The sequence below is a fragment of the Neodothiora populina genome (assembly GCF_041146345.1).
Source record: "Neodothiora populina strain CPC 39397 chromosome Unknown canker_contig_15, whole genome shotgun sequence".
In the NCBI taxonomy this organism is placed as follows: Eukaryota; Fungi; Ascomycota; class Dothideomycetes; order Dothideales; family Dothioraceae; genus Neodothiora; species Neodothiora populina.
In genome coordinates this window covers 262,430-288,702 of record NW_027191413.1, presented here as the reverse complement: position 1 = coordinate 288,702, position 26,273 = coordinate 262,430, and the positions used below count along the sequence as shown (strand labels likewise).

Genomic DNA, 26,273 nt, shown 5'->3' with positions numbered 1-26,273 from the left:
CCGTAGTGCAGAGCAGGTGTTTACCGTGACGCGATTGCCACAGGATTCTGTTGGTTTCGCCTGTGTTGGATGGATAATTATCAGAATATAGAGGTTGACCTATATCAAGCGTTCAGCAAACACTGTTGGTGTGAGTCTTGGCGATCAAGTGACAACAAGAAAAGAAGAACCAATATATATGGTTGGTTGAAAGAGTGCGAATTGTTGATTACTTGACCTCTCACTCACGCACTATCTAAGGTATTTGCGCCTTTCGTCATTCGTCATCGACACATGAAAGTCCACGTCGGCCGCCCTCTGCCTGAACGGCATTTTCCGACTCTCCCTCCCTCTACAAGTACCTCTTCTGGTCACGCAGTAGATATGCACCACCAGTCGTTCACATGGATGATCAAATGGAAGACAAGATAGTCACTGCATGCAGCTGGATGGGAAGCACATAGTCGAAGGCCAGAAAGGCCAAAAAGTGAACAATAAAAGTCGTCTGTGATTAGAGAGGAGAATCTCTTTCTATCCTTTTTGGTTTTCTTTCAGCAAGAAATTGATGATACAAAGAATACAACTGCTGGGCTCGCTTTTTTCCGTCCTCGTTTCCTCTTGTCCTCTTCAAGAAACTCAAACAACGTAGCACCAAATCGCAGACGTAACAATCGCTTTAAATCGCTACAATAGAGGACTTTCAACCATGCTTTAACCCCCACCACGCCCGCGATCCACATCCGAAAGTCTCCTCGGTGGAAAAGTCCCTTTGCATGTGGTCGAGCACAATAAACGCCTTGGCCCCAAACCCAACGATTCCCGTGATTTTTTTTGTACATGAACATTGGTAAAATGGGGGGTATGTTATACAGAGAGAAGATGATGAACTCGAGAAGCAAGGGAAAAAGCAGTCATTAAACCAGAGCGTCGCGTCTCACGATCGCTTAAGGCTTCTGCTCACCCTCGGGCTTCTGCTCGCCCTCAGCCTTCTGCTCACCACCCTGCTGCTCGGCGCGGGCCTTGTGCATCTTGTCGAACAGAGTAAGAGATGCGTTCTGGAGGTCGTCGGTCTTGGCCTTGAGGTCCTCGGCAGAGGCATCACCCTCACCGGACTGGTTCTTGGCGATGAACTCGCGGAGCTCGGCGATCTTGGTCTTGATCTGCTCGGCCTCGGCCTTGTCGAGACGGTCCTCGAACTCCTTGAGTGCCTTCTCGGTGTCGTTGACGACAGAGTCGGCGCGGTTGGCCATCTCGATGGCAGCCTTGCGGCCCTTGTCGGCCTCGGCGTACTTCTCGGCGTCGCTGACCATGTTCTCAATCTCAGAGTCGCTCAGACCGGAGCCAGAGGCGATGGTGATGGACTGGTCCTTGCCGGTCGACTTGTCGGAGGCGTGCACGTGGACAATGGAATCGGCGTCAATGTCGAAGGTGACCTCGATCTGGGGGACACCACGGTGTGCAGGGGGGATACCGACAAGCTGGAAGTTGCCGAGGAGCTTGTTGTCGCGGACGAGCTCACGCTCACCCTGGTAGACCTTGATCTCGACAGCGGACTGGAAGTCGGCGGCGGTGGAGAAGACCTGCGACTTCTTGGTGGGGATGGTGGTGTTGCGGTTGATCAGACGGGTGAAGACACCGCCGAGAGTCTCGATACCGAGGGAAAGAGGGGTGACATCGAGGAGGAGGACGTCAGTGACCTCACCGGAGAGGACGGCACCCTGAATGGCGGCACCGATGGCGACGGCCTCGTCGGGGTTGACAGACTTGGCAGGGTCACGGCCGAAAATGCTCTTGACGGACTCGGTGACCTTGGGCATACGGGTCATACCACCGACAAGGATGACCTCCTGGATGTCCTTGGCCTGCAGGTTGGCGTCCTTGAGGGCCTTGCGGACGGGCTCGACGGTGCGGTCAATGAGAGGACCGACGAGAGACTCGAGCTGGGCACGGGTCATCTTGGAGTTGATGTGCTTGGGGCCGGAGGAATCGGCGGTGATGAAAGGAAGGTTGATGTCGGTCTGGAGAGAGGAAGAAAGCTCGATCTTGGCCTTCTCGGCGGCCTCACGGATACGCTGGATGGCCATTCTGTCGTTGGACAGATCGATGCCCTGCTCCTTCTTGAACTGCTGGACAAGGTGGCGGACAAGGGTGATGTCGAAGTCCTCACCGCCAAGATGGGTGTCACCGTTGGTCGACTTGACTTCGAACACACCAGACTGGATCTCGAGGACGGAAACATCGAAGGTACCACCACCGAGATCGTAGACGGCGATGATACGGTCGCTCTCCTTCTCGAGACCGTAGGCAAGAGCGGCAGCAGTAGGCTCGTTCACGACACGGAGGACGTTGAGACCGGAGATTTGACCAGCGTCCTTGGTGGCCTGTCTCTGCTGGTCGTTGAAGTATGCGGGAACAGTGACGACGGCGTTCTTCATCGTCTTGCCGGTGAAGGCCTCAGCGGTCTCCTTCATCTTTCCGAGGACGAAACCTCCGATCTGAGAAGGAGAGTACTTCTGGCCTTGGGCCTCCAACCAGGCATCGCCGTTGGTGTGCTGCACGATCTTGTAAGGGACCTGGCTGATATCGCGCTGGACCTCGGCATCCGAGAACTTGCGACCGATGAGACGCTTGGTGGCGAAAAGAGTGTTCTCGGGGTTGACGACTGCCTGACGCTTGGCGGCAATACCGACAAGACGCTCACCGTCCTTGGTGAAACCGACAACGGAAGGGGTCGTTCTTGCACCTGGTGGAAATTGTTAGCTTCACATGGACAGAACAAGAGTCATTGCGGCAGGAAACATACCCTCGGAGTTCTCGATGATTCTGGGTGCGGCGCCCTCCATGACGGCGACGGCGGAGTTGGTGGTACCAAGATCGATACCGATGACTTGGCCCTTGACCTTCTCCTCGGCATACGATCTTCTGAATGACGAAGCGATGGGAGATTTGAAGGCGGAGCGAAGGGCAGGGGTGGCGCGAACCTGTCAGATCGTGTGAGTGAAGACATGTCTTGTCGTAAGCTGCTCCGAACTATGCGCAGAGCATGGGAGATGATTTCGGAACTTACGCCTCTTGCCATTCTTGAAGACAGCATGCTGTAACGGTGTATATGTGGGTGTGCTACTACAGATTATAGAAAAAACACAAGATGAAAAAGGAATCAAGAGCTTTTGATAGAGTCAAGCTCAGGATCTAATAAAACAAGGGTATTTGGGGGAAGATGGAATAGATGATGGGAGATGGATGGCAATTGATGCGCGAGCTGAAAGAAATTGTAAGTCGTCACTTCGACCTCGACGGTCCGTGCTTTGGCATAAGCGGTAATACCCGGCTACTTTTCTATGTAATACTTCGATCACCTTCCACCCTCCAGTCCGTACCATACCGCACCTTTGCCGCCGGTTTCCAGTATTGCATCCTAGATACTTTAGTCGCAGGGAAGCTTGGAGCATCGTCTAGACTTTCATGGCCAACAATAGACACAGTCTACAAGTCGTGAGCATACAGCTGCCTACCTTGTCTTGATTCATATGTACTGTATATTCTTCGGGCAAGTGCCAAGAGCTTGCTACTTGTAAGTCGATCGCCTCCAGCAGAAAGTGACTGATGGTCAATTCTTGTACTATATCTCGCCCGTCGGGAGAGTGGTATTGTGCAATATTCTGCCACTGTGGAAATGATGAATGTCTGACAATACGGTCTGATGATATCAGATCAATGACCATAACACTCCCTGATGAGGCAATACGTTCCATGTATACTTGTGGATTATGATCCTCGACTTCAAAGGCCGAGGGCAGTCAAGATAACCAAACTCACGATCACTATCTGCATATGATGAGACTGCCAGTGCATAGTCGATGGAGGAACAGACCAAGCATGCGGCACTCTCCTATGCCCACAAACGCATCGAGCCAGAATAGTGAAGCAGCAAGGTTCAAAGATGCGGCGATTAGTCCTCTACCTACCATACGAATCTGACCACCCGAAGAGTAGTCCAGCTGTGAGGCAAGACCGGTCTTGGAAAGGCGGTTGAGGTCCAATGATGTCCGAGTGCGAAAAGAAGAGATCTCAAGGCAGAAACGAGTGTGGTTGTGTTGTACAGAATGCATTCGGTCCAGCTCTGTGGCGTGTGTATCGACCTCATGGACTCCATCTATATTTACACATGGCTCGACCCCGGCATCGCATGATTTTAGATCCTCATACCCTTCCACAGCATCATCTCGTCGCGTCAAAGTCCATGAATCTAGTGCTTTGCAGCTCCCTTGTCGTTCTCCTCGAGGAATGCCCTACGGGAAGAGCTCCCAGTCAGCAAAGTCCCATCTTACTTTCTCGTTTGACTTATTTTTCATGATCCATCTGCAAGCTAGACAGAGAGACAGTTCGGGTGTTGACATACTGGACAAAGTTCTCCTCCTCCTTGCTGGAAGCGTTGATGGCGGGCTGAGCGTTGGCAACCTTCTTGGGGCCAGAGGCGGCGTAGATGATGCCACCGACAACGGTAGTAAGGATACCGAGAGCGAGCTGTATGGCGCACAAGGACTTGTTAGCGATCGGGTATTCTGTGGTCTCTTGTGACGCTGGATCAAGACGGGTAGGCCTCTGCGCTCGTCGCCGGAAGTGCTTTGCGGCGGAATGCGTGGTTGGCGCATGGAGATAGACGTACGTGGTGAGAGCCGACCTTGCGACCGAAGATGTCGTACTTGACGGGAGACATGATTAGGCGAGACTGAAAGTGGGTGGAGAGAGAGAATTGATGGAGGTGACGAGGGACTGCGGATATCACTTTTGAGTCTCTGCGAGTATCTGCTCGATGTTCTTGTCCTGAAGTTGCTCGTCGGCTTCCCGAGCTCTTCCCCGAAGTCTTGGCAGATGGTTTATGCAGAGATGTTATGCAAAGTCTGTGCAAGTCTGTGCTTTGTTAACCCTGATTGACTGCCTTTATTTCCCCAGGAAAGTGCAGACCCAAACATGGAAGGCTTCCACGCTTCTGTGCTTCCTGATCTGGGCACACCTTAAAGTCATCCTGCACGCTATCGGATTGGTTCTTCTTGGGTCTGGTGACCTCCTTGTCCTGTAACCTTCTGTTGTATGTGTGCCGCCAGATATGAGTGCTGGTAATCAAGATGCGAAGCTCTTCGCGAGGGTATGTCTAAATCACATTTACTTGCTTTCCCTTATCTGTCTTGTCACCCCTCCATTTCATAGCCAGCCGATTCCAGCCGCGCGAGGGCGAAACATTTGTTATAGGCAAGAGACAAAGACATCACATGCGGAACGAGGCTGGGCAGCAGATCAGCAGAGATTACTTGATGTATAGTGGGACTGGCATGCTGTCCACTCGCAGTATGTCCTCAGGAGTCACTGCGAGACGATAGACATGTACATTCCATACTATATCCAAGATGTTCCCCTGTATCATCAGTCGCTGTACACTGGCTTACTCTATGAACGTGTGCGACAGGGCAAGGTAGCAGAACTACGCCTCGAGCTACAGTCTTCGGGATCCAAGAAAGACAAGGCCCATCATGGCAAGAAGATCGCCATGAAGAAGATTGTCGCAAACATGACCATGAGCAACAACGACATGATCTCGCTGTTCCCGGATGTCGTGGGATGCATGCAGATCCCCAGCTTGGAAATCAAGAAGATGTGAGACAGCCTCACAGATCAGATCCGATGGCTTCGAGACTGATAGGGTGCTTGATCCGCAGGTGCTTTCTTTACCTTGTCCACTACGCTCGCATGAAGCCCGAGGTCGCTCTCAAGGCACTACCAATCCTCGAAGCCGTGCGTATCGCGAGCATACTGTCGGTGGACTTCCGATACTGACACCAGCAGGACATGAACGACTCCAACCCCCTGATGCGCGCACTGGCCCTCCGGACAATGTCATATATCCACGTCCGGGAGTTTGTCGAAGCCGCTGTCAAACCAGCCAAACACCTTCTGCGAGACACAGACCCGTATGTGCGGAAGACGGCATGCTTCACCGTTGCCAAATTGTACGACCATGATAGGACTTTAGTCGAGGGAAGTGATTTGATCGGGGGTCTGAACCATATGTTAAGAGATGACAATCCCACCGTCGTGAGCAGCGCGCTGGCCGCCCTGACCGACATCTGGGAGAGGAGCGAGAGTATCAAACTCACCATCGATTACAACAGCGCTTCCAAGATCGCCTCGATATTGGCAGACTGCTCGGAGTACGTTGAGACATGTTCACGAGAACGAGCAGGTTCGCTGACTCTTGCGCAGGTGGAATCAGACATACATACTGGAAGCACTGATGAACTTTGTTCCCCAGGACTCACAGCAGGCTTCTTTGTTGGCCGAGCGAATAGCCCCTCGCCTGTCACATACCAACTCTGCAGTCGTGCTTGGCTGCATCCGACTCATGCTATATTTGATGAACTACATTGCAGATGAAAAGCTCATCACTTCGTTATGCAACAAACTCTCACCCCCTCTAGTCACCCTCTTGTCAAAGGGTCACGAAATTCAATACCTTGCACTAAGAAACGCCCTGCTCATATTGCAACGCCGGCCGGACATCCTTCGAAACGATATTCGGGTTTTCTTTTGCAAATACAACGACCCTATCTACGTCAAAGTTACCAAGCTGGAACTCATCTTCATGCTTGCCACACAGGAGAACATCCCAGAGGTCCTGACGGAGCTGAGAGAGTATGCCACAGAAATCGACGTCCACTTTGTACGGAAGTCTGTACGCGCAATTGGCAAACTTGCCATCAAGATCGAACCGGCCGCTCGTTTGTGCATTAATGCTCTCCTCGAGCTGGTGGCAACCAAGGTGTCCTACATCGTACAGGAAGCCACTGTCGTCATCAAGAACATCTTCCGCAAATATCCCAACCAATACGAGTCCATCATCGGCACTCTATGTGAAAATCTCGACTCACTCGATGAGCCGGAAGCCAAGGCCGCAATGATCTGGATCATCGGACAATACGCAGACCGGATAGACAACAGCGATGCGCTGCTAGAAGACTTCCTATATACCTTTGCGGATGAGCCGCATGAGGTCCAGTTAGCACTCCTGACCGCAACAGTGAAATTGTTTATCCAAAGGCCTAAGAAGGGTCAAGACCTCGTCCCCAAGGTCCTGAAGTGGGCGACCGAAGACACAGATAATCCAGATCTTCGAGACAGAGGCTATATGTATTGGCGCCTGCTTTCTTCAGACCCTACAGCTGCGAAACATATTGTCATGGGCGAGAAACCACCCATCACGGCCGAGAGCGAGAAGCTTGATCCATTAACCCTGCAAGAGATGTGTCTTGTGGTGGGATCTTTGGCAACAATCTATCTCAAGCCAATCAAGACGGTCTTCAGAACAGCACGTCCACGCATCATACAAGAATCGCCTGCCCTACAGAAGCACCGCCTACCTAGTCACCAGGTTATGCTGGACGCCCAGCGACAATGGGCTGCCATCACCCAACAACAACATGCCGTCCAACAAACGATGCCACCTGCAAACGGTCACGGCACTAACGGTGACCTTGCCGCTGCGGTCGACGCAGCAGATTCCTACTTTTCCGGCCTCGGCACAGCGCAAATGGCGAGTATGAACCTCAATGATGATGGGTTTGCCTTGGGTAGTCCGATGGGTATGGATGGCGGTCAGGGATTTGTCGTCAACCAGAACCACCCGCATCAAGTCTATCAGCAGTCAGCTGGTGGGGCTGGCAGCGGGGATTTGTTAAGCTTTTAATTCATAGCGTTTTAGTGTCTTGTATATCAGATGATGTATTTATGTGAGCAACGATGTTGCGAATGGCGAAACTGCTGATTTATAAATGACTGTGTCATCCCATGCATGGACCTGTCGATACAGATACGGCATACAAGTATCTGCAACTACCTCACGTTTGGTGGAACATCCTGATTACCTCAAGATACAAGTCTTGGCGCGCAGCTCTGTCCCGTGAGCTCTATCGCCATGATATATTATGTTCAGGCTTACATCCTGTTCTTTTGGAACTACACACAAGTCACTCATCCCAATGATACAGAATACTAACAATCAATGACACCCCGCCCGTTCCCTCTGGGCCTCGCGATCGGCACCGATATATGCCACTATCCACGGTTCCTAAAATACCTCGCAGACTCCTCAACCACACATGACCAAAACTTCACTTCGCTACGCAACAAGCCAATTGCTGCAACAACAACAACAACGCAGTCGACTCATGTAGTTGACAACAACACAGCCAGCACAGATGACTCGAAAACACCACCGATTGCTGACGATGTGAATGATCTCCAGCCGCCTAAAAGTTTGTTCACGCTCTTGAATAGGATTATGACGATTCGTGAACAGCGGGAGTTCTGGCGAAGACATGGGCGCGCGGCTTGTTTTCGTATACAGAGTACAGCGGATGGAGAGGTGCGCTGTAGGGAGGAGAGGTTGCGTATTGCGAGGTATTTGGGTGGGAGGTAGGTGAACTTACTCATTTCTTCTTCCATTTACCCATTTGACTTCCTGATTCGTATGCTCGATTGTCCTTGATGTGCTTGAAGACGAGGACAAATGGCAAGACTCGTCTTTGGAGCATGGGCAATGGGCAAAGAGTGAAAAGACTTGCATGGTCCACATGACATTTGCAATCTCTTTGTCCTTTGTTTGCAATGCCTCTTCATCCTTCGTTTGCCATTTGCCACACCATATGTATAATGAAGCAAGGAACATGTTCATGCTGTCCAAATGGATATATTGTGTCTGCTGCTCCCATTCTAGTCTCCATTGTCTTAGTACGATTCGTGCAATCATGCGGCTCATGCTGACGAGATCTGTGTACAGATGGGCAGCAAAAGAAGCCATAATCAAAGCATGCAACAGTGCGTCAATTGGCAGGAAACGCGATATATTCATGCGTGATGTGGAAGTACGTTCCGAAGAAGGCAAAGCGCCATTCGGTGTTTTGATCGAAAATCGCAACGTCACTGAAAGCCATAGCCAAAAGCGATATATGAAGAAAGCTCGCACTGGCGCGATCAGAAGCAAAATGATATGGGAGCAGTATCGCTCAAGAACTGCGGCACTATTGGAGGAACGCAAACTCGAGCAAGAGTCGAATCAACCACAGGATCTGTCGAGAAAGGCACCGCAGGGCAAAGTTGACTTGACGTTGTCAAAGCATCAAGCTATTCCGACGACATTAGAGAGCGAAGAAACGCCGTCTATACTAGATGATGGACAGGAAGCGAACGGTTCAGTCACAGATGAGAAATGCCAGCCATCAAAGACACCCACAGAAACTGAGGTCGACATTGAGACTTGGGAAATGACGGAAGGTCAGATCGTCCCGGTCAGTATCTCGCACGATGGAGATTATGTTGTTGCAACTGCGCTGGCCCCCACGCTACCAACGGACCTATATGATGCTGCTGTGCGAGACATCGACGAACATCACAGATGACATGCATGGGTTGTACAGAGCTGATGCTCATGATCTCCCGCCCATCTACGAAATACCATGCACTGGCCTCTACGGACCAATGGCAGCACGGATACGGCGAGATGTTCTTTGAGCCAGGGATTGACGCAGTATGAACGACTAGAATGTCCTATTCAACGGATACCAGCCTTGATGGTGGAGGCAACATTGTGCGCTATACCGCAAAACAATGAAAACAATTCACAAAGCCATTCGGTTTCTGTTACGTTCCTTTGTCATGTCCGTGGCAACAACATGACAAAGGGAACCCTTTGTTTCATGGGTATAGCATGCCTTTGTCGTGACAAGGTCAAAGAACAGCGGGCCTTGAACGCATATAAAAATGCCATCGAGTCACCTCTTATAAGTGCTTCTATTCACTAAAGACCGCTTCTACCCAAGAAATTCAAGCTCAGCAAGTATGTGCAGACAGACAGACAGAACAAATCTACCGCTGCAGCCACAGACGTGACGTTGACTTCGCATGCTCCAACATGCAACAACACGGTGTCTGCAACCACAGCTCCACCACACGCAACGAGGTTCAAGTGCCATACACCTGTGCCACTTGCATCAACGCATTCGACACTCTACTCGAAAGAGCCCGCTCTGTGTACGCCGACCTGGACGCCGTCCTCGCCCCCTTTATTCGTCGCATGAACCACGTAAGTTCCACCTATCTCTTGGTGCCCGAAATTAGCACCAGTGATGTCGGGGAATGCGAAGAAGGTGCTCAGCAAGCGACCCGCGGTCTCGCAGAGGCGGAGAAAACAGTCAACAGTGTAAGTGATCTTCTCGAGCAACGCCAGCAGGTCATCGCTGCTGCTACATATGCCGCTACTGTAGACGCCATGTCTTCTCGTGCCCAGTTCTACGAGGGAATGATCCGTGATATCGAGATTCAACTTGCGGATCTTGACCGCGCTGTCAAGGCCGCGCCATGGTCTCAGATGTGGCTCTTCTTGCTTTCCAAGGCTGAGGGATGTGACTACAATGTCATTTATGCCAAGACTGTGAAGGCTCTGGGTCCTACATAAAAACCTGGTATTTCCTGCATTTCCGCAAGGTACGGTAGGTCTGTATACTGCTCATCAAGGCACGATGTCGACTTTGCTTGGTTATGGTGTTGGTGTTTCTCATCTCGATTTGTTTGACACTGGTCTGGTACCAGGTAGCTATGCACGGTAGTCTTGTCTGTTTCATGCAATTTGGAGTCTAGTAATTGAGACTGTAAGTTCCAGCAGTCTGGCGTCTTTTTTTCCCTCTTTCATAGTAAATCCCCCCCCAAAAAAAGTTTACCATTAATTCCACCATTTATTTCGTCGTGCATGTCGGTTTGTGTTATTGATGCGATGTAAATTATGCTCTGCGATGTCCAGCTTCCAGTTGGTGTTCGCTGCACGAATGCGGCTAATGCGGACACGGTATACCAATCGTCGTGATAGCGTTTATAAAACCTCGGATTGATATATCGATGCTCGAGTACTATTTCATAGCACAGTGGATCACGAAGACAAGGCACAAGTACAGTAGAACTCTATAGTTGGCAATTGAAACGTCATCCGGCAAGATATCCGTACACGAGTACGAGGCAAGCACTGTAGTTACAGAATCTTGAGTACCTGAGGTACAGTGAAAGGTGGAAATTCTCCGGATCCGTGTTCGAATACAGAGGTGACACAACATACATACATGCTTATGCACAACACAAGATACAGACGACGATCAGACATTCCAAAGGAGATTGAGCCTCTGAAGGATCATTTGCTGCAGTAAACAGTGAATGAAAACCTGGTTTCAGTGGAAGGATGACACGCCACAGGAAACAAAGACAACCAGGGTTCCCCGGATGATGCTCATTCGCCAAGCGACACCTTTGTAGAATCCAGGAAGGTACGTTTTGAGTTCGGCGGTTCACTTTCCCCGCGATTGCCTCATGCGCCGCTGCTGCTGTCGCCTCCTTCCATATTTGATGGTATGACTGCGAACTGCGCCCTTACTTTACTTTATCCTTGTATAATTCCTGCAACTGTGAATCCCTGTGATCCTCTTCGCATCCTCCTTTTTCTTCGCATCGCCTGTGAAATGGCCATCGATAGCTTCTTGTGAGTCTTGTTATTCTTGTCAAAGTGAAAGCCGAATGACGCTGACCTCAACCGCAGCTTCTCAGAAACCGACAGACTTGCACATGCCAACAAGACATTCATTCCCGTAAAGATCCCCGTCAGTCATTGGCAACTGCGACACTACATATCTTCTCCGGAAAAGGACACTCTCTATTACGCCAGCGGAAACGAAGTCTATCATCTCAATACCGTCACAAGGAAACGGAAACACCTCACGACACTCCCATTTGAGGCACGCTGCACTGCCTCGGGCCACGGTTATGTGTGTGTGGGAGGCGAAGACGAGGGCCACTTTGCCATCATAAGGCTCGAAACCCAGAGACCTGCTCGCCATGCGGATGTCGACTTTCCCTTGCCCATCGAGGGCTACTGGGAGCCTGTCTCCGTCGCACCAAGGGCCGCCAACGTCAGGATCGAGCGAATCGGCGAAGAAATTGTGAACTCGATATCCATACATCACATTCAAGATGAGGAAGCCCATCTCTATGACGTTGTCGCCGTCTTGACAAACAATGACAGGACAGTGCGAGTCTATTCTCTACAGCACGCAACGGAGACAGCCTGCATGGAGCTGCCCTTTCCGATGAATCACGCCTCGATATCTCCCGATGGCCGCTCACTAGTTGCCGTGGGAGACTCTAACCAGGCGTTTTTCTACACTAGAGTTCTCCAGCAGACACCGCCGCAGATCCCTAAGCCTCACAATCGACTGAACACGGGCGCAGTCACATGGGAGACAGCAAATGTTGTGCATCTGAGATCCGAACCTCTCTCGCGGGATTCTTCACAAGTACCGGGCTATTTTACCACGGCATGGTCGCCTAGCGGTCATCTGGTCGCAGTCGGCTCTGAAGGTGGCCACATTAGCGTCTTCGACACGCAGCTTTTTCAGTACTGCGACTCGGAGGAGGGCGAAGATGCTATTGTTGCTACCGTTCCATCAACGCGACCGAACATAGCTGCACATCTTCATCCTGGAGCAGTCCGCACCATCATGTTCTCACCGGAGCCTTGGGACCTCCTTATATGGGCTGAAGATCAAGGTCGTGTATGCATTGCAGACTTGCGCGCCGGCCTCCGCACCAAACAAACCATCGAGCTAAAGCCTGACGAGGACGGTCTCGCAAAAATCACCGTCGAAGATGTGTCAAACGACGGAGGAACACTCGACCATCAAAGACGACTCCTGGATCTCGAAGACGCACTTATGAACCATACTCGAGAGGGCCTTGGCGACTCGGCTGCATCTGGATATGCGGCAGAAGCTTTGGCAGCTCGTGAGCTGATTAGACAGCAACAGAATCTGCGCCGTGACTTTCCGTCTCTCGCCGACACTTCTGCGTTGGCAGATGACCCACATGGTCTCACGGCCCGGGAGCAACAAATCCTGGAATCCTTACGGGTGGGGAGACAGAGAGAGGAAGCTCGATCTCTCGGCTTCTCGGCTCGCTCGATAAATTATACGACTGCAGGTCTGTTCGCGAACAGGAATCGCTCCCCAAGCCGGAACTCTAGTGAACCGCGCCCTTCTAGTGACGTTCTGGTCAATCACAACGACCCTTATGCAGCATTTCCTGAATTATCACGCACCTCGCAGCGGAATGACGCCGCCGCTTCGGAAAGGCTAGCTGGAGACAATACATTGCCGCCGCTGCACTCTATACAGGAATACCTTCGTCTACGAGACCAGGACAACACGGCATCGCAAAGACGTCGTCGAGCGATACTGGCGCCCCCACCGCACGCTACCCGTGCAGCGACGATCCCTTCGAATTCAACCCCAGAACCGGAGGAAGATAATCCCTGGCGAATTGACTCGGCTGACAGCCGCAGTAATACATTCCTGGCGCGCGGTCCACTATTTGAATCTCCTCGTTCGACTGAACCATCGACCAATACCAACACCAACGCCGACACGGCAGCATATCGAGCCTCGGCGAACCGGGAACAGCAGTTCCGACGCCTTGCTGCGCAACGCGATCGTCTCCGAAGCGTGCGACAAGAGTTCGGTGGTCCGACGGCAGCGGACTCCCTCTATGACTCGTTTACTACACTCCGTGGCCTCATCGCACCGTCATCCCGCAATCTCGCTACGAACAACAGCAATACCAACAATGGGGCCAGTAGCGGCGCAACATATAACGAATACGCAGAAATACTATACAATCGCCGAATCGCAGGCGCCGGATCCCGAGATGTGAACATTGGCGTCCGGACCGCCGGACTGGCAATGAGTGTCGACGGACGCACACTCTGGGCTGCATGTGAAGAAGGCATCTTCGAGATTGGAATCAATATCCGATCGAGAATGGCGTTTCCCTCCATCGAAATGAGGTGAGGGCAATAAAGGCTTTCCAGCCTTCCTCGTAAAAAGGAGCGGGACAGGAAGAGAGAAAGACTAGAACCACGTGTGCATACCATACCCTATCACAATGTATGTACATTGACGACACGGAAACGATTTTCCTTTGATTAGCTTTGGCTTTGGCTTTGGCTTTGGCTTTTTCATTGACGCTTGTTTATAAATCTTCATATTCCACACACATCGTTTATATATCCATCTTCTGTATCCATTCTTTTCCATTCTTTCTGCTTTGATTTTCATATTTGCGTCTATATATCTTCCGTAACCAGGTTATTGTTTTCTTGCATATATCCCAGGACCAAGGTTCAGATTCAGGCATGGCGTCAAGATTGGACAGCGAGGTAACTGTTTTTCCTTTCCCTTTTCCGTCTTCTTCTCTTCGAATTTTCGTTCCTTCACCCGCAAGTGAAAGGACGTGCAGAGGATGAAGTTGGCGAGCAGGAGCACGAGGACGAACAAGTGAAGAAGGATTACCCAATCTCTACTCCCCTGTTCCTTTCGGTAGATACAACAATAAGTGGAATCACTGAAGAGGGTACTCTTGTTTTCTCTTTTCAATTTCTCTATACATATCTCTTTTCTGCATCTGAAATCCTCCATCTAGTCGTCGTTTCTTCATCTGAAATGCTAGCTCCACAGCTTGCTACCTAGCTACATAGCTAGTCACATACTGTACGGGTCTTGTGCAGGAGGGAAGTCATACCTAGCCATCTACAGTACCCTCCATCGACCTATTGATCTTGTCTTTTCTAGTCGTCTGCTAAGCTACAGTACCTTGGGGTTCCCACTTCCCTCTTTTCTTTCTTGTGCATACACTTTTTCACTAGATTGGGAACGACAAGATTGAAGTTACATATACTACTCCTTCTACTTGTGCTTCTGGTCGGTGGTGCAAGAATCCTTACTATTTGTCTAGGTTGTCGTAGGTTCATCGATAGCTTATACTGCTCTGTATGTCTTCATTGGGCATAAGATGGATTATGGTTTCAATTTGTATTTCGTTTCATTCTCGGTAAATAAAAGAGACCGACTGCTGCTGTTGCTGCTCGGCAACAGCGGATCAAATCAGTAAAAAGGCTAAAGTAGTTTTTACACTCGAAATGTAGTAAGGAATTGAAAAAAAGGAAAACATCGCTGTCGTGATCGAGTAAAAACATCAAACCATCATGGGTCATGGAGTGTCTCGTGTTAGTCTTTCTCTCATCCTTTCGCCGTACCCGCACCGCTGTATTGGCATGCATGCATTCCCGTTCGTTGCTTTGCTCCTGGTTCGCCTCGCAGTAAATAAAGAAGAGACCCTGGTATGCTCAATGCTCGATATAATAGACAAAGAAAGGAGAAAAGTGGACTCCACAAGTGGCAGAAATACCATGACCGGATACCATCAAGGCCTGAGATCATAGCTTTCCTTTGCTGTGCTTATCGTTGTCCTTGCCTTGGCTCGCACCGCCATGTAGTCACTTGGTGTCATTTTGGACCTTCTTGACAATAGCGGCAACCTTCTCGAATAGAGGATGGCTCTTCTCAAGACTGGTAATCTTTTCCGTCGCGGTTTCGGCATCGTTCTCTTCGAGGATTCTGGCGAGCTCTTCAGACTCTTCGTCGCCCTCGATGTTCTGGAAGCGAAGGGCCATCTCGACAGCCTTTAACAGGTTGTCACAGCTTGCGCCCATCTCAGCGAGATGTGCGGCGGGACCGATGAATCTCTCCTTCCTGCTAAGCTTGCGTAGTGGGGCACGACCGACACGCTCGACATTGTCCTTGAGCACAGGATTGGAGATACGCTTGACAATCTTGTTGACGTAGTCTTGTTGCTCCTCGGCGCTGATGTCGTGACGATCGACAACAAGGTGAGCAGTCTCGGCCAATGTTGCACGCACAATGTCGTGAAGCTCCTTGTCTCCTAGCACCTCGTGAATGTATTGCTTGCCACGTTGGTGTCCGAAGTAGGCAGCAGTTGCGTGACCAGTGTTGACGGTGAAGAGCTTGCGCTCGATGTAAGGAGTGAGGTCCGAGACGTAGTGAACACCCTCGATCGGTGGTGGGTTGTTGGGAGCAAAAGGCTTCTTCTCAACGCACCACTCGTAGAACTTCTCAATCGTGACGTTTAGACCGGCGTCGGCAGCTTGCATAGGTACAATGCGATCGATAGCACTGTTCGCGAAGCGAGCCTTGTCCTTGATAGCAGACTTGGTGCTGTCTGACAACTTGCCCTCGATGAAGCCGCGTAGAGTGTCGGTTGCACCAATAGCATTCTCACATGCAATAACTGAAAGAGGCGTTGACTTGCTGCGGGTCTCGATACCCTTTGCAATGACTGGGGCAATGAACTTCAGGATGTTGGGTCCGACTGCGCAGGTGACAACATCTGCTGATGCAATCTCTTCCACAACTTTACCCTCTTCGTTCTTGCTGTTTATCGCGCGGTAGTTGTCAATCGTGGAAGAGCTCTCGCCATCGTCGCTTATCTCCGTGACAGTGTACGATTTCGTTGTTTGTAGAGCCTCGATGATCTTGTCCATGACATCAACAAAGACCACCTCATATCCTGACTTGTGCAGGAACTCGGCAACGAAACCTATAAATGGAAACTCAGCCAGATCCTTTATATCTACTCATATATCTCTTGAATACTACCCACCTCTACCGATGTTGCCGCCTCCGAAATGTACTGCCTTCAAGTTCGACATGATGTGAAGCGTGTTTTGATTTAGTGTCAATTATATGTTTAGTGGTGGCGAAGAATGGACTAAAACCTCAGGTGGTTAATATCCCCTTTATATATATTGTGGATTGATATTGTGCAACAGAAATCGGGCAGGTACGACGTGAGGGGTAGGTGGTGGTGGCTGCCATGCACCGCAGTCTGTGGTGGCCGCCGAGTTACCACCTGCCCCGCTTTCCCGCCGCTTGTGATTTTCTGGAGTACTGGGGAGTGATGGAATCGCGTACCTTTTTGAAAGATAATAATGCTGAAACGATGAATAGATTCACCTGCAAATGCTTTTGTGTGGAATGCGAGATGATAGAAGAGTGAGAAAAAGAGCACCAGGCGGTATTTATTGTGCAGCCCTCTGTCATTCCTTCAGCGCTCGATCGGTCCCGATGCAAGCTATACCAAGCAAGGTTGCCCCGCTTTGCTTTGGGTGACGGTGACAGTCAGTGACGATTCCTGGGGCCACCAGACATCTGGGTGAGCCCCGGCCAAGTGACGTCGCTTCTCACATGAGGTGCGACAATTACCTGAGGTATCTGTGCTCAGGCCAGGGCATATCACGCTCCGCCTCCACCCGACTAAGCGATGAACCAGCCCAGTCATTGTCCAATTGAAGACTTCACAGCTCACTATCCTTATCCAAGTTGTGTCCTACAGGACGGCTAGCGCGGGACTCGTGATTGCTATACACAACTAGCAGATCAATGTTGCTGCAACAGCGTCATTATTACCACTCACCGAATAGACATTATGATATCGATATACTGCCAGCGACCCGATGCAAAGAGTCGTCCGGGCGCTGCTATAAACTTTGAACCCACTACAGGCACCGTTGCGTGTCGTTCCACGACATTCCTTATCTTTCTCACACTCTCTATACCGGCGTTCCGGCGTTCCACCATCTCAATCGTGTGCGCCCAGACGCCTGACTTGTGCCCAACAAGTGCACTGACTCAAATTTTTCCTCATATTAGACAACCCTCGACCGGGGGGCTGACCGGGCCATTTCCGAGAGTCCGAAGTCCCATTGAATTCCTTACGCACTATCTCCCTGGATCGTGCTGTGTCAAGAGTGTTGGATCTATCGACTCTCTTTCTCACCTTACTCAAGCATGAATGGCTTGCTGTACGTGCGGGTATGTCTGCACCATTCGCGCGTACAGTTCAGGGTGCTCTCGGATCTGTAAACATTAGGCCTTCCGTTCGATTGTCAATGCTGTCATCGGCTACTTACCATAACTTCTGGGTCAAAGGCGGCCGCGACAAAAATGGTGTCAATGCCACTTGAGATAGGAGTGGTGAAGATCTGACATATCTGCAAGCCAATCAGGAAAGCAAAGGCCACCACGACCGGTGTATAGTCGCCATTTTGGTTCTGTGGACTGTCAGCTGGAGACCATCACAAGCTCTCGAAAGGCATGGCAAGACTCACATATGCTGGTGAGGTGAAGATGAGATAAAGGTAGGCGAGCAAAGCACAGGCGTATCCCACGAAGGATGCACCCATCGTCAGTACCGGGCCGATCAGACATTCGTTGACGAGTGCGTCGATTCCTCGGTCCTTTATGAGCCTGTTGACATGTCAGCTTACATCACAACACGTGACAGGAAATGACTCACGTCCAGGTTGACTTGGCGGCAGGGATGTAGCCTTTGCCGTACAAGGCGATGTAGCTGAAGGCATAGCGGTTGATGAATTGCACCGCCCAGTCCAGAATGCCTATGAGACACTGCAACAAGCAGAGCGCAATGTCGGCTGCAATGTTGCCGTTGTTCGCTTCTTGCTGACGAGCGATGCTGCATGCCTGTCTGAGCATATTGATGATTGCCACGATAAGGCTTCCAAAACTAATACTACCGAAACTGTAGGTCAGAGCACGACGGGCTGCTCCGCGAGTCACCCCCTTGGGCATGTTGTTGCTGCAAAAGTACCAAGAACCATAGACACCGGAAATGGTGACGTGGATTGTGTTCTTCAACCACTCGGTGATCCAATACATGGCGAAGGTGATAAAAACAAGCAAGCCGATGACTTTGGCGGAGCTACAGCCGCCAACCCCAGTTGAGCATGCCGGATTCTGCCCTGGTTCATATTTGACGTAGACTGCGACCATGGTCACAGAAAACCATGCACCAAAGGCGGTGGCGATGATTCCTCCGATAAGAGAGACAAGGTAGACATGACCGAAGCGCTTCGAGACATCAATGCTAGTCTGCAGCATGACCACACTGAAAGGAATCCTTGGGATCCAACTGATGAAGCAGATGACAGTGAAGATCGAGAATATGAGGAACACGATGCCTCCGGACCAATATTTCCTGGACAACATGTAGATTGCGGTGACGAAGCCGAAGACAATATGCAGGATACCAGTAATCCAAATGAATTGCTTGATAATGTCAGTATACTGCTTGGACTTTGTTCTACTAACATGGAAGTCTCACCTTGGTGAATACCCTCGCACCCCAAACGTATGCATAACTGAAGAGCAATGCTACGCAGAGACAGAAGACAAACAACACCAGCGTGTTGGTGTCAAGGCCGAAGTCGTTGTTGCTGTCGTAGATTCCACCGCCGTTGAAACCTTTGGTCGCAGCTATACAAGCACATCAGCAAGTACTCTAACTTGTTACTCGACACATCATATATACCGTAACCTTGTATGGATATGCCAGAAACTGCAACATATCCAGCAAACACAGCTAGAAGCAGCACGCCAGCCCACCAGTCGTTGAACTTGGGCTTGTCAACCTTGAATGCCTGATCGAATGTGGGCTTGTCTCCTCCACTGAAGGCTTCAGGTGCGGGTCCATAATTTTGCTTGCCATAGTTTGGTGGAGCTTGCGCATATTGCTGCTCTTGCTGACTGTTTTGTTGGTACTGTTGGTTTTGTTGATACTGCTGGTATTGCTGCTGTTGTTGGTATGACTGCGGTTGCTGGTAGGCTTGTTGGGGGGGACCGCCTGGCGGGGGCGCATAGTTCTTGTCGCCCATCTGGTAATAACCAGCTGCTTCTCCCGACATATTTGAGGTTCAGAAGGATACCTTATACAGAATAGAGGAATTGAGCGAAGATCGGACGTATCAACGTCAATTCGCAAAAGCACTGTATAGTGAGATAAGGTAGTATGCGACAGTGAGGATAATGGAGCCTGCTAGGAGTTCTGCTGAACAAGGTGATGACCTCAATAGCTACTCAATTATGCTGCAAAGTTGATACAAGTTGTGCAGATACTGAGATACAGTATCGCCTTATGGTGAAAATCAGCGTTTTCTCTTTTCAAGAAGGCTCAAAACATTGCGACTGGGAAGGTGCACATGCAAGGTTGTTTTGTGACAAGGCCCAAGCTCATGCCGTCACAACCTATGCAGATCCAATGCGGGACAGTACTCTGTATCGTGGAGGATCGTCATTTCTTGTCTACCCGTTCAGATGCACTCGATATAGCTATTTGTATGGTTCAAATACAACACGAGTTTAGACTTGCTGAGATTCATTATTCTTCGTCTCGTGAACGCAGGATAGTCTAAGAGATATCATAAGCTTGATAACAAAGTAACGTGCTGCATCATGATGTTGCAATAATGGTTGCGCCCTCCTCATATCAAGGACATGGATGCTTGTGTTGAGTCTCACAAAGCTTCCGTCACAAAAGCCAGATCTGGATTTTTAGCCACATCAAGGAACAAGCTTGGACATAAATACTGGCGTTGGAAGTTAAAGTTTAATTTGACCAACTTACTCACTTGATGCCAGGATTAACCTTACAATCAGTGTTTCTCCAAACCGTTGCTCGTGATTATCCTGATCAAGCTTTTGCTTCAGGTCATGACATGGTGTGATTGACCTCAGAAATTTTGCTGTATTTGTCAAGCAGAATCTCGTGTTTTGAGATTTGACGCAATACGACGTTCCATGCGAATGTAAGAAGAGGCTACAGTCAACATTTACTCGACCTGAAGTTCAGTATTTGACACACCTTGACCGAATCGAGCTGAAACGCTCTTCAAGACATCTCCAAGAGCATTTTTCTTGCTCAACCAGCGCCGGACCGCGAGGCGGACTAATGGATGGATCTGAAATATACCATCTTCTTGCTTGTGAATCATTGACAAAGCTCGAAGGCATGCGAGAGCTTCAAGATGCTTCTTTCTCGACTGGGCGAGCGGGAGAAGGTCCGGAGAGACCAGTTTGGGCTCTACACAGGACAGCATGCAGAGATAGTCGGATGCTAAAATGTTGCGCCTCCGAATGTATTCGAAGGTTTCTTCCCACGTCTCCATGACGGGGTTGCGTTGATGTTGATATCTCCGTTCATCATCAAAGTCTTCTGCAAGCATCTCTACCAAGCTTTCGTCCGATTCCTCCAGAAGCGACAGGTATTGAGACAGACTAATGTCGTTGATGTTCATGTAAGTAGCTGCCTGGACGATTGCCAGAGGCAGAGAACCCAATCTCCCTAGAAGGGCGACGGTGCACTCCTGGTCACCCAACGCATCTTTCTGTATAAGTCGTTCTTGCAGTAGATGGCTGGACGTATCATAATCCAGTGGCTCAACTTCCACCACATCTTTAGATGCGAACTTAACGGCAATCTGTCTATCGCGAGTAGTCACGATCATACGACCGTGTTTGTTATTAGGAAGATACTCCCAAAGGTAGTGTTTGCTACCATCAGGGTTCATCATCCAATCTTCAGTGTCGTCCACGCCGTCCAAGATCATTAGCCAGCCATTCTCCCAATTCTTGCTCAGATGTTGCTTTATAAGTCTTTTCGAGTCCTGACCTTCTTCAGAGCTCCCAAGTAGATGTAAATGGCGTCCTATGACTCGACACGAGTCTTCAAACGTCGCCGCACTTGATGCATTCATCCAGAAGACAGAGCGTAATGGACAGTCGATCCTGGAACGGTACGATAACTCAAGAGCCAAAGACGTCTTGCCGCTGCCTCCAAGTCCAAAAAGCGCCATATTTGGGGTATGCGCTGACAAAGTGCCATTTTCGAGATTAATCTGTTGAAATCTACTGGAATGATAAAGACGCTCTACAAAGCCGATATCCCGTGCAAATGGGACCACAAAATGTGCCGTGTCTTGTCGGTCGGCTGATACAAAATCAGTCAACAGCTCAGCTCCAACTACGATTGATATTATCCTGATGCGATGGAGATAACGCCACTCACGTTGTTGATGGGACGGAAACCACTGATCGAGCCAAGCTCTAGCACAAGACGCCGAAGTTGCTGCTGCATACCCTTGCCAGACCTTACTCTTGTGACTGTCCGCATAGTCACATACACCCTTGATGACCACACAGGGCAAGCTATCCCACGCCCCTGCGCCCTCCATCTCGAATGCTATGACATTGAGTTCCTTGGCTACCTCATCACGGCGCTCACCACACTTCACAACGGCATTCGCTGATGCAATGATTCCGACGTGTACAGACGGCCTAGGAGACCTTGACTTGAGTCTCTCACGCAAAAGCAAATGTCTTCTGCACCCAATGGTGGTGCAATCACTGCTCAAGGCATCTTCGCAGACGGGGTCTTTGCTGGACTTACATCTCGCACATACACAGCTGGTTGCTGATGCGACTCCACGGTGTTTGTGTCGATAGGAGGCCTTGTGAAGCCTGTCATGCCTCACGCCAGGGTATCGTGCATCGGTCCCTGGATGCGATTGTATCTCTCTGAGATATCTGAAGAGCTTCTTCTGCAATTGCAGTCGTCCTCTGCGGCCTTGAATCGTCTTGATAAATCCACGTATAGCAGGGTTCGGCGGCCGGAGGACGTCTTTGACGTCCGTCTTTCGGACGAATACGTCTGGATACTGTCTGCCAAAGTCATAATGAATCACAGAGCTGCTGATAACAACATCGCCGAGAACGACCTCTTTCCCATCTGGGGTATATGGTACTCCGCCACAGATGCCCACAATCAGGCAGAGATTGATTTTCGGAAAACTGATGGCCATACCTGTAGCCACGATTGCAGCACTCACCACGCCCATGCCTGGCATATGCGCCAGGGCTACATGGTGTTGACCAATTCGCCCAGTGGTGTAAGTATTTGTGTCCCCAGCTTGCTTGCCATAGGAGTCGAACCGATTGTCGTAGATTTCATCGAAAATGGCATGCACGGCAGATGCCTCTCTAGGAAGAGCACATAGGATCGCTACGCCAAACCCCTCTCGAGACGTGGGCCTTGGGATATCCCTCTCGCGTGGCATATCGTTGGCTGCTCGATGCGATGTTGTATCCGATCGCTGGCTAGATTAGCTTGTCAAGACGCCGAAGGGCAATATAGTTCTTATACTTGGACAATATACACTTTTGTACCCATTCGATATTCACATTTGGCTGCATGTACTCGGGAATAGACCATAGCAAGTCCAAAGTGACATTGATCTCCTAGACCAGACCAGACCTCTCTCCTGATAGCCATGCCGAAGACCAAAACCACCGAACGCACGCCACAGCGCCCATGAACATCAGTCACAGTCCTCAACAGCCGCTTTCATCGAGTCCAATACAAGCCGAAATCTCCACAAGCAATATAATCGAACCGCCAACGCAACAGTCGACCTACCCTGCATATCATATACGCGCCGTGGCTGCAATGGCCAGGGTTACTAGGCTTCCGAAACGCAGCGATCAAAGCCGATATGCAGGAAGGTCGGCGCAATTCACATAGTTTGCCGCGCGCTACTGTGTCCTTGTTCTCTGAAATTGATATCCCACCAATTGGAGATTGTCTATGGAGTGATCACGATTCGGGAGCATGATGCGGGAGATTATTGTTCTCGTTGATTTGTGTTTTTGTGTACAGAAGTAATGTATGTATCATACTAGCAGGTGGGTATAGTTCAACTCCAATGCCGATCATGCATTTCCATCTGGCTACCCTGACCACGTTCCGCCCATTGCAGATCAGAAGAGACTTCACTCCTCAAGCTCAATATATGATATCCCATTTGCTTCAAATGTCCTCTTCAGCATAATGAGAGATGCCCACAATTCTAGCTGGTCACCTTCCCAGAAATAGGGTCTCGGCAGTTCAATCATCCTGCCCTGGACCTGTCGTAGTGAAGGGAAGAACCCAGATTCACTCAGCTGCGCCAGGAAGGAAATTGAGGTACAGGTACAATCGACAATAGTAAGGCTCTGCAAAGACCATGGCAGGACGAATTCGGGTATAGCACGACTGGGCATGGAGCAACACTTGCAGCCTAGAAGGGCATTCTCGTCAATGCAAAGGTGAGTAAGGTGGCCAAAGTCGATCAGAGTATCGACATGGGCCCACGGCATCAAATGATGGAAGTTCCTTTTCCCTTCAAGCTTGAGACCGCAATTCCTCATACCGTCCAGATGTATGTATTCAAGAGTCTCCTGGCATATGAGGAGCGCTCCGGCTATGTCGTACCAGGTACCTCTCTCCACAGGCTCAGGCCATTCGTTCTCCCTGGCGTACATGATGTTCATCTGTCTTGACTCTGGGCACATTGAGAGAAGAGCTTCGAGTGAAGGCACGGAAAGGCCAGCATGATCAATGGTGATGTTTTCCACGCCGCTGCCCCACACCGGTAGATCCTCTTCAAAGGAGTCTTCCAAGAAAGTCGTGTCGTCTCTCACAGAGTATAACTTCAATGTCTCCAGATTTGGGAAGAATATAAATTCCAAAATGTCGGAGATCCCAAACTTAGCATCTGGATCACCTGTGATACAAACGCGGCCAGTGACCGAGCGTACCTTATATAGAGAATCTCCTTCACAGAGTGGCTTGCTCAACATCCCCCGCAGAAGCTTACGGTACCCGCAGACATGTCTCGATAAAGTGTCGAGGGGTCCAGTCCTCGATAACAAACTTATATCTATAGCCTCGACATTGGGAAGCAAAGTGAGCAGTAGAGTAAGTATAGTATCCTCGTAGTGACAGCCACAGCCGGGCCAATATGGAAGTTATTGAGGATAGCGCCGACAAATAGACTCTTTCAGCTCTAAAAATGGATCTGTTCTTGCAGTTTCATCGTTCTCGATATCTCTTGTGCAGCGGCAAGTTTCAACCCACGGTGAGAGAACAAGGTTTCTGACATACTTGGCTAGATCTGGACGATTCAGCAAAGTATTCACGAAGCTGCGCAGGACAGTGACATCTTCGGGATCACTATATAATGCCTCCAGAGTGCGAGGAGGTTTGACGAAAGTCTTGTACAGCAGAGGCATCGCTATACGATTGAGCTGCTTGGATTGTCGGCAGATAATTGCGAGCGTTTGAATACCTCTCTGATATTGGCTTTCACGCTGCACAAAAGATGGCGTCAAATCACCTAGGTCAAGCCCTCTTGGTGTCAAATCAGCTCAACATCAATGTCTTCGATGCTCGACATGGCTAGGTTATCGAAGATTTCGTGCAGTAGTTCCTCCGGGAGATTCTGGTAAGACATCTCGGCAAGCGAACTTGTGGTGTGGCTGAAGGTTTTCCAACGACTGCAGAAATTCATGTACTGGTGCGAAGGTTACTGCAGTCGTTGGTCAAGTAATGGTTGTCGACCGTGAAGTAATGGTCGAAAGCGGTACTAGAATCCTTGAATTCCTTTACTACACATAATTCCAATGAGAAGAGTCGTGCTACTGTAGCACATGAGAGAAAGGTGGCAGCCGATCATATCGTGAAGTTGGAATGACCTTTCATGTGACATATCAGGCGCGGAAGAGCATAATGCCGCTGATCTGAGCGATGAGTGAAGAACTTGGCCTTCAGCACTCCACTCTGAACAATCATAGGCGGAATCTCGAAGAGATCCCCATGATGTGTCCATCAAACGTCATATCTCAGGTTGAATCGTATGAAGCGTCAGAGATGCTGTCTGCTGCAACTGAGCTTGTAGTGATTTCATATCGTTGTCCATACATGCTGGCACCAGATAGCTTGCGCCAGCATTTCACAAATCGACATTTTCATGGTATATCTGCTGACGATACACCCTATCACAAGTAGAGTGTGACAGTCGGCCTGACATGTGCGTTGCTGCGTCTCTTATAAAGAAGTCTGTATTGAGCCTATCTTTCGAGCAAACACTCGCTTGTAGTGGAGTGTGCTGTCCATGACTAGAAATGTCCAGGTTTCATCGTATAGGCAAAGGGAATGAAAGCAACCAGCTTCACATGTTGTTTGTCAAGAAGCAGACCGAGAGCTACATGCAATCGTCGTCAAAACAATACTGTTTCTTTCTTCGGAAGGATTCGAGAAGTGCGCAAATCCCTGTTGCGTCGCGGAAAGTGCGTTGATTACAGTACCTGCAAGAGTAGGGCCAAGAGTCCGTCCTGACGAAGTGGGATTGCTGAACTTCTCGTATTTATGACATAAATACTTTGATTCATGATGATCTCTGAAAAGCCCAACTCATTATTGCTCAGGTTGTAACAACTCAGACACTGAAGCATCAACCAGCATGTAACCTCACAGTATAGCGGACCAGGCACAGACGTCTCGCTAACGTGGAGGATCTCTGGGCTTTAACGCGTGAGCTTGTAGCTAAATGGGCGGCCTGACTCGGGCCGTCGATAGTGACCCTGACTCTATGCCGCGACTAATCCATTTGAGGAAGGATGTAC

General features: G+C 49.9%; 7 protein-coding genes across 7 annotated transcripts; 3 read left to right on the top strand and 4 right to left on the bottom strand.

Moving 5' to 3' along the window:
* Positions 1-923: 923 nt before the first annotated feature.
* AAFC00_002469 (uncharacterized protein) lies at positions 924-3,073 on the bottom strand (the record flags this gene model as incomplete). Its single annotated transcript, XM_069341786.1, has 3 exons — positions 924-2,722; positions 2,783-2,960; positions 3,047-3,073. 3 exons carry the CDS (start codon positions 3,071-3,073, stop codon positions 924-926), a joined length of 2,004 nt encoding a protein of 667 aa, XP_069198295.1.
* Positions 3,074-4,228: 1,155 nt separating this feature from the next.
* Positions 4,229-4,699, bottom strand: AAFC00_002468 (uncharacterized protein; the record flags this gene model as incomplete). The annotated part of the gene is made up of 3 exons (XM_069341785.1): positions 4,229-4,271; positions 4,382-4,506; positions 4,649-4,699. 3 exons carry the CDS (start codon positions 4,697-4,699, stop codon positions 4,229-4,231), a joined length of 219 nt encoding a protein of 72 aa, XP_069198294.1.
* Positions 4,700-5,089: 390 nt separating this feature from the next.
* AAFC00_002467 (uncharacterized protein) lies at positions 5,090-7,720 on the top strand (the record flags this gene model as incomplete). The annotated part of the gene is made up of 5 exons (XM_069341784.1): positions 5,090-5,128; positions 5,447-5,634; positions 5,697-5,772; positions 5,824-6,188; positions 6,241-7,720. The coding sequence occupies 5 exons, from the start codon at positions 5,090-5,092 to the stop codon at positions 7,718-7,720; spliced, it is 2,148 nt and encodes a 715-aa protein (XP_069198293.1).
* Positions 7,721-8,035: 315 nt separating this feature from the next.
* On the top strand, positions 8,036-9,431 carry AAFC00_002466 (uncharacterized protein; the record flags this gene model as incomplete). The annotated part of the gene is made up of 2 exons (XM_069348019.1): positions 8,036-8,448; positions 8,813-9,431. The coding sequence occupies 2 exons, from the start codon at positions 8,036-8,038 to the stop codon at positions 9,429-9,431; spliced, it is 1,032 nt and encodes a 343-aa protein (XP_069198292.1).
* Positions 9,432-11,534: 2,103 nt separating this feature from the next.
* On the top strand, positions 11,535-13,913 carry AAFC00_002465 (uncharacterized protein; the record flags this gene model as incomplete). The annotated part of the gene is made up of 2 exons (XM_069341783.1): positions 11,535-11,554; positions 11,612-13,913. 2 exons carry the CDS (start codon positions 11,535-11,537, stop codon positions 13,911-13,913), a joined length of 2,322 nt encoding a protein of 773 aa, XP_069198291.1.
* Positions 13,914-15,397: 1,484 nt separating this feature from the next.
* Positions 15,398-16,630, bottom strand: AAFC00_002464 (uncharacterized protein; the record flags this gene model as incomplete). The annotated part of the gene is made up of 2 exons (XM_069341782.1): positions 15,398-16,518; positions 16,582-16,630. 2 exons carry the CDS (start codon positions 16,628-16,630, stop codon positions 15,398-15,400), a joined length of 1,170 nt encoding a protein of 389 aa, XP_069198290.1.
* A 1,132-nt stretch (positions 16,631-17,762) lies between these two features.
* Positions 17,763-19,681, bottom strand: AAFC00_002463 (uncharacterized protein; the record flags this gene model as incomplete). The annotated part of the gene is made up of 6 exons (XM_069341779.1): positions 17,763-17,837; positions 17,891-18,031; positions 18,089-18,227; positions 18,277-19,046; positions 19,102-19,253; positions 19,309-19,681. 6 exons carry the CDS (start codon positions 19,679-19,681, stop codon positions 17,763-17,765), a joined length of 1,650 nt encoding a protein of 549 aa, XP_069198289.1.
* Between the last annotated feature and the right edge of the window lie 6,592 nt (positions 19,682-26,273).